Below are 14,920 nucleotides of genomic sequence, written 5' to 3' on the forward strand. Positions count from 1 at the left end.
GGTTTGAGTGATTTCTCTGGAAGGGTACCTCATCTATGGAGCATGTCCAAAATCCCCTTGGGAGGAAAATCTCTTAAAAGTGTTTTGGTAAAGTACTGACCCATGGCCAGTCCCTCTCAAGAGAGCTCCAAGGGTGGCCAACATAAGAAAACTTCACAACCTCAAAGAAGTTTGAACATGGAGGGAGTAGAAGAGCAGCTTTCACACTTCCCTCCTGCCTTGGAGGTTTTGGCAGCACACAGGAAGGTGCTGGGAGCTCTCTGCCTGCCTCATTATCATCCCAGAAAGACAATTCCATGTTTTTATGGACAGGCTTCCTGCTGTCAGTGTGAATTGTCTTCTGTAGTGCCCACAGAGCGTGTGAGGAGTCCTGCAGCCTTTCCAGTGTCTCTGCTGGCTTTTCTGGGAGCGATTGAGGGGATGTAGGAAGTATTTTTTTTCTCCTCACTGTTCCCATGTAAAAGCTTTCGTAGTAAGGAAATGGATAAGGAGGGTTTATGGTGTTAGGGGCTGCAGGATAGACCAGGCCTGTTGATGTGAATGTCCAAAAGCTGCAGCGGAGAAGATAATAAGCATGAAACCAACTGTATTCGGAACACAACACTGAGCTTACTGCCCTTCCCCTCTCCCAAGCCATGGCTGCTCTTACCTTGTTCCCAACTCTCTCCAGGTTTAGGTGACTTTGATGCCTTGGAGACTGCTGCTGTTGCAGCAGAGGAAGGAGGCACAGCTCTCATCAGGTGCAAGGTGCCAGAAAGTCACCCCAAAGCACAGGTTCGCTTCCAAGTGCGGGGGAAGTGGCTGGAACAATCAACAGGTGAGGTGTTTTGTGCAATATAAGTATCCAACAAAAGCTTGCCTGGAGTTTTTTCTTTGAACCTAAAGGAAAAAACTCCTCTGGAAAGTTGCAGAACTTCCTGTGCAAATTACTTTATCTAAACCTACCCTTGGAAATTAGTCTCCTTTGCATTGTGATTTCTTTTTGATTCTATATTTAGAATAAATAGGTATAGCTGACAAATTAATTTTAAAAATTACAAAAAAGGAAGACATCTTTTGAAACAAAATTAAATTCAATCCTCTTTTCACCTTCCCCACTTGTTTAGACAACTACCTAATTCTTCCATCTGGAAACCTGCAAATTTTGAATGTATCTTTAGAAGACAAAGGGTCCTACAAGTGTGCAGCATACAACCCAGTTACTCATGACCTCAGAGTAGAACTCACTGCACGGAAGCTCACAGTCACACGTGAGTATTCAGTTCAGCTTTCCAGAATTAATGCAGCTCAAACAGAATAAATGACATTCCTTTTTTAGCAAGGGCCTATCAGTGCCTCCAACACCATGGTATGTAAGATCTCTCCTGCATTCTTTGCACATTCAGTTTTTATCTCCCCTCACTGTGGAGGAGCAGCATCATTTCAAATCCCAACACCATTTAAAATTCCAGGCAATCACCTTTGGAAAGGGAATACTGCTAATACTTCTGTCCCCAAATCTCTTTTGGAGCAGGACTTCTGGAAGTGTTACAACATCATGCTCAGTCCCAAGTGGAGTGTTTGAAAGACATGGAGGAGGACAGAGAATGGGATGGAAGGGTGTGGTTTAAAAGCTTGGTTGGTTTCTCCTGCAAGGAAAAGCTAAGAGAATTGGGATAGTTCAGCTTGTGAAATAGAAGGTTTAGGGGTGACCTAATTATGACCTTCCTGACTGTGACCTGAAAGGAGCCTACAAGAAAAATGGAGAGAGAGGGCCCGGAGTGACAGGACAGGGGGGAATGGCACTGATGGAGAGTAGGTTTAGATGAGATATTGGGTCCCTGTGAGGGTGGTGAGACCCTGTGAGTCTCTCTGCCAAGAGAAGCTGTGGCTGTCCCATCCCTGCAAGTGTTCAAGGCCAGGATGGACAGGGCTTGGAACAACTCAGTTTAATGGAAGGTGACCAGAAGGCCAAACCATTCTGTGATTCTATTCCATGATTCATCTCCTTTCCTGCAGGCCCTTCTTCAGGTGGCTCCCACATCCTTCACCCGCTGGCTCCCCAGAGCCTGGCAGTGCCCCAGCACAGTGCCCTGACCCTGGAGTGTGTGGTCAGTGGGGCAGCTCCAGCCCCCACCCGCTGGGTGAAAGACGGCCGGGATGCGCTGAGGAGAGGCAGGTGGAGGCTGCTGCACTCCCACCTGGTCACCGACAGGCTGGAGCCATCGGATGCTGGGAATTACTCCTGCGTGGTGGGAAGTGACTCTGGAGCAGTGAAATATGTTAACTATTCGCTTACTGTACTTGGTAAGAATGAAAGACATTTTCACATTCAGGCAACAAACATACCCTTCGTATACCTGCTAGTTTTGGCATCTGCTTCCAAACAGCCTTGCATTCTTGCTCAACCTTAAGCATATTAAAATAAAGAATACAGATCTCTTTATAATGACCATATCCCATCCTTTCTCCCAAGTTCAAATCCGTAATTATTTATCTCTTCAAACCATTTGCAGTCTGAAATAATGAAACAGTGAAGGATAACAAACTCCAAGGGAAAAACTGATCCATTTATTTTCCTACAGAGTGCCAGTGTCAGTAATGTGCCAGGGACCAGATTTGCTTCTTTTGAAGTTGTATGTGAACAAAAACTGATGAGGGAAGGTGATATGTTTGGATGAGAACATCAACAAAAGCAAAAGAAACATAATCATATATTTGGCCTCTTTTGTTTGGCTGCTAGTTGTTCCTCACCTCCCCTTTCCATTGTAGCAGATTTTCCTGGTATTTGAGTTTTTCTGCATTCATGACAGATTTTGTTTGGGTTTTAAAATGTCTGTGTTTGAGTTACTCAGAAAACAAGTTGTTGATGCACAACACACCTCTTTTTGGGGATGTCACGAATTAATTGTTTTGAAAATAGAAGTCTTTTATTTACAAGATTACTGCAAACATATGGCTGTTGAAATAAAAGGGAGAACCCATTCAAATAAGCCCATGTGTGGGAAAACCAGCTTCAGGCTGTGCAGCCTGTGGTACTTCTTCAACCTTTGGATGTGATAAGCCTGTATAATGTTCACAGCAATTTTTTTCAGGACTTAGCCTAAGTTGTTTATGTAGAATCGTTTCCCTTTGCAGAACCTGCCTCACTCTCCAGGGGACTGCAGGACGAGACCGTGGCTGCGGGAGCGAGCGTCCGTTTCTGGTGCGAGGCCGGCGGCAGCCCCGCTCCCACCCTCACCTGGCTCCACAACGCGGCTCCTGTCCAGCCCTCCCCACGGCATCTCCTCACAGGAAACCACCTGAGGATCTGTGGGGTCACCCTGGCGGACTCTGGCTTGTACCAGTGTGTGGGAAACAATGGAATTGGGTTTGTGCAGTCCACGGGGAGACTCCGTGTCCAGCCAGGTAGGGGCACTTGCAGCCCTCGAGAACTCACATTAAGCATTTATATTTTAAGCTTTGTGGTATTTTTTTCCCCTAGATTATGTATTAATTTGTTTCTGACCACTAATCTTACAAAGAAAGTGCTTTCAGCTGGATTTTAAGAGATGCAGGGATTTCTGGGGTAGTGTGGCTACTTGATACTTAAAACCTGGATTATCAGCTGCAATCAAATCAGCTTATGATTGGACTTGATGCGATTTATTCTTAAATGGAATCAGGATCCTGTTGTGCTGGGTGAGCTGGTACTCTTAGTAGTATTGGCTGCTGAGTAGTTAAGCCTGTTCCATAATCAAGTTTACACAACAATCATCAGGTTTGGGGTTAATGCACACTTCCCCTCTATCAGATTGGCAGGATCAGGTTCCAGCAGTCTTTTTGATCCCTTTTGTCTTTAAGATACCTTCTAATACCAAGAGAAGTTGATTTCTGCTGGCACAAGGATGCTGGCAAGGCAATTGCTGTCCCTGTTCTCTCCCTGTCATGCATAGCTGAAGCTTTGAACCTTCTCTGGACCAGTTATGGTTGGTGTGAGCTGTGCAGAGCCTGGATGAGCAGAGATTTTGTGGCCTCTGTGTGTGTGGAGTGGACTAAGCCAGTCTTACCTGTGCTGCGTTCCTCACTGACAGTCAAGTCTTTGTCATTTAGAGAATTTAAAGCACAGTTTGATGTAGGTTTTTATCAGCTTTCTCTAAGGTGGAGTCTGTGCTGATCTCTTCAGTCTGGAATGGAAGTCTAGAGGTGTTGTGTAGAGAAGTAATAATTGTTAAAATGGTTAGAAAGAACCACATGTGATTTTTTTAAATTGTATTGACTTGTTCTGGCATTAAGTGTCATATCCCTTAGTTGAATTCATTCTTTGGTTGTGTTTTCCCCCAGGCAAAGACTCTGTCCCCATCATCATCTCTTCCCCAGCCAACACCACCGTGGTGGCCGGTGGGGATGTGACCCTGTCCTGCAATGCCACCGGCCTGCCCGCTCCTCTGATCCGCTGGTACGACAGCAGAGGCCTCGTGATCAGCCCCCCCGGGCAGGGGCTTCCCCCCCGAGCACAGAGCCCTCCCCCAGCAGGGCCAGAGCCCCGGTGCCCCTCGGTGCCCCGGGCGGGCTGGGGCTCCCTGCACCTGCGGAACGTCAGCCCCAAGCGCGCCGGGCGCTTCCGCTGCGAGGCCAGCAACGAGCACGGCTCTGCCCTGGCCACTGCCTTCCTCACTGTCGGTGAGTTGAACCCCCAGCTTCCCTCTTGGCTCCCTGAGTTAGGTGAGAAATGCCTCAGAACAAGAAATGTGTGGCAGGTGGGTGGGGCAGAGTCTCAGGGGAAGGAAGCTGAGGAGTCTTAATTGTCTTCATGGAGCAGTTCCTCCATCCCACCTTAGGCAAAGGAGGAATGCTGTGTGCATTGCATGGGCTTAGCATCTTCTGTGTGAAAAAAACTGAGGGTGTGTCAGACTAAGCCCTTTTCCTACTCAGAGATGGGGCAGCTGAGGGGACAAAATGCCTTTCATGCCTTAAAGCCAATCATCTAAAACTACCCCTCCTAGGTCCTAATACAATACATCTTTCATAGTTCTATTTCTCCAAATTATCTAGTCTTTTTTACAAAACCATCCTTTAAAACTTGTTTCTATTTCCATTTCTCTCTCAGCAATATCTGTCCTATTCCATAGCATTTCTATGTCAGCATTTCTTGTCTCAATGTTTACATACAAATACATACTATGTCAGCCTTCTGTCAGGTTTTGAGAATTTCTACAAATCCATTTCCCACAAGGGTGGTATTTTTTATTTATTTCTTGAAATTGCTACTAGGAAAAGACAGTACTTACACTAAAGCAAAATGGGAAAGAGCCTTTCCTCACATTGGAATATTATGTGACATTAATAACAGGTTTGAGCTCCCCCAAGTTCCCTTCACAAGAACCCAGATACAGATTTTTAGTTACATGAAGTTACTTAAGTTTCTCAGCTCTTTCAGCACCTTGCCTCAGTTAATTTAGCTGAATGCCAGGGAGATTTCAGGTTAGTGGGATTTAATATGTGGCCCCATATTTAAAGTTCTTTGGTTAGAGTTTAAAACTCCTGTAAATAACATAAAAAGATGCTTAAAGGTTCACTTAGGGGAAAAAAAGAAAGAAGAAACCTCAAGAAAGTGATCCCATCATGTAGTTTTATAAATCAGTTATTTTTGGACCTTGCTGAGTGGAAAAACGAAACTAAATATCATCCCAGAATTCAGCCTGTGTTAAAGAGAAAAATCCCAGTGCTTTGCCTCAGAATTTTATGGCAGTGAGTTCAATTTTAATGCTTTGTTTATTAACTTTTATCGGTTTCTAATACGTTGTACTGGCTGCTGATTATGGTGCAGAGGGTGGTTAAGGCATTTGGTTTTGATATAAAAGTCTCTGAGGACTTTCTGGGAGCTGTTAGGGGTTTAGAGCAGCTCCCAGCCGTGCCAAAGACATGCTCAGACACTCAGCTGTTTAATGAAGAATTCCTGCCAGGTAACACTTCCGAAGCACCTGAATGACTTCAGCTGGGATTCCATTTCTTCAGTAGAAGGATCAGCTTAAACACTTCTCAGCTTCAGTACCTGGTCCTGTAATTTGCCTTGTCCCAGCACACAGTAAGAGAGCCCATTTGGCTGAAAAATATATATATTTTTTTTTTTTTTACTTCTGATGGATCTATTCCAGGCTGTGATTCATTGCATGGTCTTACAGTGGGCAGGACAACTTCAGCTGCCATCATAGTGAGAAACCACCAAAATGTAGAATGATGCCTCAGGATCCTGTACCCACGGCCCTCCCTTTTTTGGGTCTTTTTTAGACAGTTGCAGGAGCTTCCCAGAGCTACTGAACACAAGGTTAAATCTCCAAAATAACTTCATCTAATGGAAATGAAGGAGAAAAATACACTGCAGGCAGTCTGAGTAGCAGGAGAGGGAGTGAAAAACAGAAGGAGCATTTAGTATACACAGGTGGGTGTTTCAGGGACAAACAGCCTGAATTGCTCCTACAGAAACCTTAGAGAAGCTCTGAGAAGTCCTAATGTGATTTGAAACACGTGCCAGGTGTGGGTGACCTCACTGATGTGCTGTGTTCAGGTTTTCAGAGGGCTTGCCCAGCCTGTGCTGAGGTATTTGGAGAGCTTGGAAAGAGGAAGGATCCTCTGGCTGTGAAAGGAGCAGGGAGGAAGTGCCTGGGAATGTGACCTGTTTGCACAGCAGAGATAAAACCCAGAGCTGCTGGCTCTGCCTGTGGCTGTACCCTGGTCAGCAGGAGAGCAGGAGAACAAGCAAAGGTGCTGTGAAACACAGCAGGTGGGGAAGGGTTTCTGCAGGAGGAGAGGCTGAAAAAGTGAGGGCTCTTCCCCTTTGAAATGAGGCAGCTGAAGGGGAGAAACAACAGCAGGCAGTCAAGTACTGGGTATTATGGAATGTGTGAGTTGGAGCCAGGCTGGGAGAGTTGGAATGGTTCATCCTGGAGAAGAGAAGGATCTGGGGAGATCTCAGACCTCCTTCCCATGCCTAAGAGAGCTGGAGAGGGTTTTTGAACAAGGGCCTGGAGTGACAGGACAAGGGGGAATGTCTTCACAGTGCCAGAGGGCAGGGTTAGATGGGATATTGGGAAGAAATTCCTCCCTGTGAGGGTGGTGAGGCCACAGAGCAGCTGTGGCTGCCCCATCCCTGGGAGTGTCCAAGGCCAGGTTGGACAGGGCTTGGAGCAACTTGAGATAGTGAAAGGTGTCCTTGCCCATGGCAGTGGGGTGGAACTGAATGGCCTTTAAGGTCCCTTCCAACCCAAATCATCCTAAGATTCTATGAATGCAATTCTTTTAATGCCCAAATTTGTGTCATTCAGTCCTTCTCTGGTTGCTGGTGGGATCAGGATTTTGGGTGCATGCAGCCTTTGGCCTGACTCAGCTCAGTGCTGCTGGTGTTTCCAGTGGGATTGGGAAGCTGAGGAAGAAAAATCTCCATGGCTAAGGAGAAAGGGATGGCACTGAGAGCAATAGCCAAAAAAAGTTACATAATGACACAGCAGCAGAGAGAAGGCCCATGTGCTGGGTTATATGGGTAGTAATTATACCAGAAAGTTTGCAGAAAGAGCTTTGATCTGAATTACTCAATGGGAATTGTTACCCGGGGCTTGTTTTCCAAAGCAAAAATACAACAGCCCAGCAGTTGTTGACGACTCCCCTCCTGCAGCAATAAACACAGCGCTGGCTGTGGGTCTGCTGTCACCAGCTGAAACCACAACTCATCCTCCACTCCAAGAGTCCATTCCCCAGTGCCAGCAGGCACCAAACCATGCCCACCCACATCCTCGGGGTCCACCACAGTGCTGAGGGCCTTCCACCTCCTCCCATTTGTTTCCAATATCACGCCCTTCCCGCTGCTCCACTGACAGCAGAGATACCCTTTCACTCAGGGATTGTTCTGGGAGTGTCTGGCATTTTAGGACCATCTGGGCTTTGGGGACATCCTCCCCACGTTGTTGCCTTCTTCCTGTCTCTGAATTTTGTGGCATTGCTAAATAAATGAGAAGAAACAAACAAGGAATGCTTGCCGAAAGCATGTCTTCAATTTGAAAAGAGAACTTTCCTTCCCAGCTTTTTAAAAAGTGGCCAAAAATAGCAGCCACACTTGCTGCTGGTATTTTAATGGAGGTTTGAAGGAATCTGAGTCAGCCAGGCTAACACTGCCTAGGCTTTACATTACCAAGGAATTTGTTTGTTTTGTAAACCAAGTTCCCTTCATTCCCTTCCCCTTCCAGACCCCGGCACGTAACATAAACCTACACAAATCTGAAAGGACGGACAGGGCTCCGAACATCTGGCTGTCCCACTGCTGCCGTGTGCAGCCTCGAGGAGCTGTGCTGCTTCCCAAACCTTCTTGCTTTAAGTCCTGATGTTTTCTTGTCCTGGATAATCTCACATGTCCAACCTGCCACCCTTATCCTGCCTGGAATTCTGACGAGCCCTGCATCAGCCAAACAGGGCTTTTTTTTTTGTCTTGTGGCCTCTTTTAGAGTACTGATACTATATAGATTTCTTTTTCATACCAGCAAAAGTAAATAGGATGGAGGAGGCTGGAGAAGGATTTCTAGAAATGCATTGGTATTAAATTGCATGTAGATCTTCCTGTAAACTGAGTTTATTCTCAGCATAAATTTTCAAATGAAGTAGTTGAGTTGTACAGCTTTCAAAGCTTCTCTAAATTACAGCTAAAACCTCAGAAACTGGGGTAGGAGAATGTCCTCTTGTGTGCATGCCAGTGCAGGCCATGAAAAGTTCCTTGTACAACGACATACAAATTACTCGGTTTGTCTCACAAATTTAGCTATATACTTATTTATTTCTTTTAACATGTATTGCCATGACTTAATTTAGTGGAGATATGGTCAAACTGTGCCTGTAGACCTTGAGTTTCAGGTTTTCTCTCTTTGCTCCTGTGAAAAAAACACCAAACCAAACAAAACAAACCGAACCCCACTGCTGTGCCCTGAAAAAACACCCAGGCCGCAGCTTGGCACTAGGCTCAGATCTGTGTGGGCACCTCTGGACCTGGCGTTTTGCAGCAGGGCTTGTTTGGAAATGTCACTCTGAAATGATTTAGTGTCCCCTCGGCGCGGGGCGAACGTACGTCACGGTGGGGATGTAACCAGACCCTCCCTTTGCAGTTCCTTCAGCAACTGGCACGAGAGCAGGAGAAACAGCTCCTCTGGAGCTTGCCCAGAGCGACGAGAGCGGTGGTGATTTTGGTGCAGAAATGGCATTTTCAAGCTCGCCTCCGACAAAATCTCCTCTGGACGCGGCCGCGATGGAGAAGGCGTCGAGCGCCGCCGCGCCGCCCGAGGCTCCCATCATCCTGAGCCCCCCGCAGACGCCCAAGCCGGACTCGTACAGCCTGGTGTGGCGGCCGGGCCGTGCCGGGGGCCTGCCCATCAATGCCTACTTTGTCAAATACCGCAAGGTACCGTCCCCAGCCCTGGCCAGCCCCGCGGGGATGCGCCGCGGTTCTGTGGGTTTCACAAGGGGCAGCAGGGCTGGTGGTTGTGATGGCTGGTCGGGGGTATGATGGCTCAACCCGCACACTGCAACCCTCCCAGAGATAGCTCCTGCAGGACACAGCTTCTAGGGGTCTCAGGCAGTCCTTCAGCCACAGGGTAACCTCAGCAACGGGCAGGCACCTCAGCTCTTAGCAGGGATTTCACCTCTTAGCAGGGATTTCGCCTCTTAGCAGTCATTTCAGCTCTTAGCAGGGGTTTCACCTCTTAGCAGGGATTTCACCTCTTAGCAGTGATTTCAGCTCTGAGCAGTGCTTTCAGCTCTTAGCAGTCATTTCAGCTCTTAGCAGTGATTTCATCTCTTAGCAGTGATTTCACCTCTTAGCAGTCATTTCAGCTCTTAGCAGTGCTTTCAGCTCTGCCTTGCAAGGTGTCCCCAGGCCAACACAGGGATAAAGAGACAGGAGCTCCGTGTAGCAGTTCCACGGTGTTCCTTTATTCCAGCAACCCTCCAAAGGAGGCCAGGGATGACAGCTCCCTCCCAAACAGGACAGAACCGGGGTTTTTATGGGGAAAAGTGTGGTGGTACAAAAGGGGAAAAACCAATGAATTATAAAGAATCTACATGGGAGCCCAAAGCGTGCTGGGAACTCACCATGACCAAGTAGGATTTCTCAATCCAGGAAGGTTGAGATGATCTTATCACAGCCCACTCAAGGGACATCTCTCCAAGGGAGAGGTTTGGCATGCTTAGCTGCCTCCACACTGGTGTGAACCAGGACATGGGCTCAGGCCAGGCAGAACACAGTGTATAGCTAAAGCACAATGTTCCTATGTCCACACAGCTTGTTTGAGGGATGGCTGACATTGTCACCAGTACACTGCTCTGTCTAGTTTTAAGTGAGATTTATCCAGGCTTTTCTGTCCTTTACATTATGGAGAATGGGGCTCCAGGGTGTGTTGTGTGCAGAATCAGTGGGGTTAAAAATGCATTTAAATGTGAGCCAGCTTGAATCTGTGTGTGAGAGCAGAAGGGAAGCTGAGTTTTACCGTAGTGCATCACTGAGTTTGCTGCTCTGGGTCCCAAAGGGACTCAATTAAACTGAAGTTATCAAATATGAAAGTGAACTGAAATTTGCAGGGCAATACCTACTGTGGCATTAAAAATGGTGTGACAGCACCGAGCTCTTTTGCTTGACATCACATGGTGGGATTCCTGGGGTCTCTTATGCAGAGCCAGGAATTGGACTCCATGATCCCTGTGGGTCACCTTCAACTCAGGAGGTTCTGTGATTCTAAAATCAGAACCAAGCAATGCCTGCGTCTGTTCTTCCAAGCAAACCAGTTTTCTGCATGGCAAAGCTGTTTGATTTATTTTTCATAAGCTTTTTAATCCTCTACATCCTGATCTTGTCTTAGCCTGGAGGGAATGCTTAGATTTTTGACCTGTTGGTTCCTGAAAACCAAGTGCTAGAGTTTGTTGGTGATAATTTCTCATCCAAAGGCGGTTGGTTCACATAAGCCCTGGAAGCTCTCAATGCTTTTTTGACCTTTTTGACGCTCTCCCTTCTCTCACACCAATCCTTTCCACATTAAATGTGCTCACTCATGCATTTCTCAGCACTGAATTTATCCTGGTTTTTAGGGTGGTGCTGTCTTTGTGTCATTAAATTATTTTATTGATTTCCCTCTTTTAATAGAGGAAAAAAAAGGTTGGGGGAATAAAAGCCCTGGAGTGGCTGCGGTAGAAGAAAATAGTTGAACAAAGACCTCTGGCATAACCTTTGATAATCCACAGCGTTTAGATCTGCCTCCAATGTTTTATTAAAGTCTTATAATGTTTAGTAGTTTATTTTTGATGGAATCTTTGTCTTTTCCTTTGGGATTTGGGGTAATGTTTTCCTGCAAAGGTCAAACATTAAGAGACTACCCAGAATGTCTTTCTTTTCTTTAACGGAGCTGATTTCACTGCTAAGTTAAAAAGTGTTTCTGTTTTTAAAAAAAGAAACATGCATTGGTAAACCCAAATCTTTGATCTCCCTGCTGACTTTTTTGCCATCCTTAACTAAGACATACTTTTTGTTGCCCATTTTAGCCAGTAAATATTTTTAAATGCTGAAGTACAGGGGAAGCTGGGCAAGTACAGAAGTGTCCTTCTCATTAGGGCATTGGGTCCAGCCTTTTAGTAGCACACAGCTGAAGGCTGACTGAAGGCTTGAAAATCATTTGGGCTCTTGTAGTTTTAGCCACAAGTGAAAATGAAAAAAAACCCAGTCAAAACCAACTGTGTGTATGTGCATGGAGAGGGGAAATAAGTTTATCCAAGGAGTCCTATGGGGCTTATTCCAAGAGGAGAAAGTGGGTGCAAAGCTGCTGATTTGTAGTAGAAGCACTTGGAGACAAACCACAGGTAAATGTAGGAGACCAGGAGGAGTTTTGGCAAGGGGCAGAGGTGCTTTTGGGCATGATTTGGGATGTGAGCAGTCCCCAGTTCTGAGCATGCTGTGCTGATGGTTTCCCTTGTGAGCAGCTGGAGACAAACCATAAGTGAATGTAGAACAGCAGGAGGAGCAGAGGTGTTTTGGGGTGCAGTACAGTGTGTGAGCAGTCCCCAGTTCCGAGCACATTGTGCTGACAGTTTCCCTTGTGAGGAGCTGGAGACAAACCATAGGTAAATGTAGAACAGCAGGAGTTTTGGTGAGGGGCAGAGGTGCTTTGGGGTGCAGTTTGGGGTGTGGGCAGTCCCCAGTTCGAAGCATGCTGTGACAGTTTCTCCTGTGTGCAGCTGGAGACAAGCCGTAGGTAAGTGTAGGAAAGCAGTTTTGGTGAGGAGCAGAGGTGCTTTGGGGTGTGATTCGGGGCAGTGCCCAGTTCCAAGCATGTTGTGACAATTTTCTCCCTAGTGAGCAGCTGAAGACAAACCATAGGTAAATGCAGGAAAGCAGCTTTGGTGAGGAGCAGAGGTGCTTTGGGGTGCGATTCGGGGTGTGAGCAGTGCCCAGTTCTGAGCACACCGTGCTGACACTTGCAGCTGGAGACAAACCATAGGTAAATGTAGAACAGCAGGAGTTTTGGTGAGGACCAGAGGCGCTTTGGGGTGTGATTTGGGGTATGAGCAGCCCCCAGTTCCAAGCAGGCTGTGACAGTTTCTCCTGTGTGCAGCTGGAGGACGGCGTGAGCGCGGCGGGCGGCTGGCACACGGTGCGGGTGCCCGGCAGTGAGAACGAGCTGCGCCTCACCGAGCTGGAGCCCTCCAGCCTGTACGAGGTGCTGATGGTGGCCAGGAGCGCCGCGGGCGAGGGCCAGCCGGCCATGCTGACGTTCCGCACCAGCAAGGGTAGGTGCAGCACAATGTGCCCTGTGTCCCGGCCTTCCAGAGACATTTATTTAATGACATCAGTCATTTAATGGCATCTGCTAAGCCATATGTGAAATATTCTGCAATTTATTTGCTAAAGAACAGCCTCTAATAGCTAAAATTGCTGTAGGGCAAACTTCTTTGAATGTGAGGCTGTTGGTAAGGAGAAGCTATTAAAAGCTTGATAATATTATTTTTGGGGTGATTGTTAAGATTTGTGCTGTGAGGTTTCTCTTGCCTTAAGGAGCAAAGTCAGGAGCAGTCTGTCCTTGTTGAGGTTTTTAATCACAGAAGAAACTCTGCACCATTGAGTTTCCATGTGTCAACAAAGCTGTTCCTGGTTTGCTTTGCAGACACCTCAGTGACAATCTCTGCTGACCACAAGCCAGCTGTTCTGATAGTTGTGTGCACACAGCAACAAGCACAACATTCCTAATCAGAGCGGTTTTTTTTTCAAGCTTGGACGCTGCAGCCTGTGCTCTTTAGCACACAAACAAGTCGATATTTTTTGTACAACTGTCCAAGAATGGCTTTTAAGTGACAGAGGGTAGGGTTAGATGGGATATTTGGAATAAATTCTTCCCTGGGAGGGTGGTGAGACCCTGGCACAGGGTGCCCAGAGAAGCTGTGGCTGCCCCCTCCCTGGAAGTGTTTCAAGACCAGGTTGGATGGGGCTTGGAGCAACCTGGGATAGTGGAAGGTGTCCCTGCCCAGAGGAGGGTGTGGATCAGGATAAGCTTTAAGGTTCCTTCTGAAATTCTATGATGGACAGGATAGCTTATGATTTTTTAAAGAATTTAATGTCTTAATGAAATTTGTGAAACATACTTAGATCCTTTGCCCTGTCCATCCTTCTCATCATTCTATCAACAAACAGATACAACACTGATGGCCCTCAACCTCTGAAAATCTCTCCTCTGCCAAAACCAGTCAACAACTCCCTAATTGTGACCTGCGCACCCCCCAGAACATCTCTGCCTGATGAAACTTTGGGTCCCTCCCAGGCACCTGCCCAACAACTCAAATCCTGGCTGCCTACTCGCCCTCCATGGCCCAGCAGACACAGCCCCAGCCTGCACCACCCTTGGCCAGACACACAGAAATGTTCAGTGTGGCTGACTGGTGCCTCACCTGCTCCAAAGGGAGCCTCATTCTTCAGCTGCATCTGTCAGCACACTAAATGGGGATTCTATGGCTCCTACTTACACAAAGCAACCTCTAACACAGGAGTCCTTCTCCTGCTGCCCCTTCGTGGGCTGTGTGCTACCATGAGGCCAAACACCATTTTGAGAGGCCGCAGCCATCCATCCCCAGCCTCCTCTCAGCCATCCCCTCCCTTGCACAGACCCTCAGAGGATGAGTCTGAGGAGGATTCTCTGTAGAACACCCCACACTTACCTGATTTTTTGTGCTACACCTCCTCCTTTTATCATCACAGGTGCACATTCCTCCACCCCACCTTCTTTCACGTGTCAGGTTCAAACAACCCCCAGGGCATTGTACCAAACTGTGGCAAAATCCCATTCCTCCCATACTTTTCTGTAAAAGACATCCTGGTGTTCATACTCACGTTCCTCCTACTAACCCTCCCAGCTTACTGGGGGGCTCAGAAAGCTTCACACCAGCAAAGCCACTTGTCACAGCCCATCATATTAAACCCAGAGAATGCTTCCTCTTCACTGTCCTGTGGTCAATCCCTGGCAAACTCGGGGGAATCAGTACAGTGGGGTGCCACCCCACCCTGCTCCACACTATCCTGCCACCCCTTCTGCCACAGGTCAAAAGCCCTCTCAGCCTGGTGTACTGGCTCCAGCTGCCTCCACAGCATTTTTGCTCCTTCTCTAGACACGGATTTCAGTGTGTAATTTTCCCCATCTGGTGATGTTGTGATGAGTGGGCTTGGCAGCACAGGCAGGAGCTGGTGGCATCACCACTAAGCACTGTGGATGTCAGTACTGCAGATGGACAGTCACTCACCCACAGCCTGGGTGGGAAATCTCCCCCTGATTGCTCTCCTGACTGTCCAGCTTGGGATGTGAAGCCAGGGCAGCATGGTAGCAAGTGACCTGGTAGAGTGAGCATTTCCTTATGCAGGCCCTACACTGATGTACTGTCTGTCAAATCTTCTTAG

General features: G+C 47.4%; 1 protein-coding gene and 1 pseudogene across 2 annotated transcripts in view; both read left to right on the top strand.

Moving 5' to 3' along the window:
• The window catches only part of CDON (cell adhesion associated, oncogene regulated), a 58,413-nt gene that overhangs the window by 24,506 nt on the left and 18,987 nt on the right, over window positions 1–14,920 (top strand). For both annotated transcript variants that reach the window (XM_071449539.1, XM_071449538.1), the window contains exons 4-10: window positions 671–817; window positions 1,107–1,250; window positions 1,999–2,286; window positions 3,118–3,387; window positions 4,303–4,641; window positions 9,105–9,397; window positions 12,594–12,768. In XM_071449539.1, the coding sequence (XP_071305640.1) occupies window positions 671–817; window positions 1,107–1,250; window positions 1,999–2,286; window positions 3,118–3,387; window positions 4,303–4,641; window positions 9,105–9,397; window positions 12,594–12,768 (1,656 nt within the window). The remainder of the gene's footprint in view (window positions 1–670; window positions 818–1,106; window positions 1,251–1,998; window positions 2,287–3,117; window positions 3,388–4,302; window positions 4,642–9,104; window positions 9,398–12,593; window positions 12,769–14,920) is intronic.
• Window positions 13,316–14,897, top strand: LOC139601060 (cytochrome b-like; annotated as a pseudogene).

The sequence above is a fragment of the Agelaius tricolor genome, unplaced genomic scaffold, assembly GCF_023055355.1.
Source record: "Agelaius tricolor isolate 1412-34295 unplaced genomic scaffold, bAgeTri1.0.p SCAF_29, whole genome shotgun sequence".
Taxonomy (NCBI): domain Eukaryota; kingdom Metazoa; phylum Chordata; class Aves; order Passeriformes; family Icteridae; genus Agelaius; species Agelaius tricolor.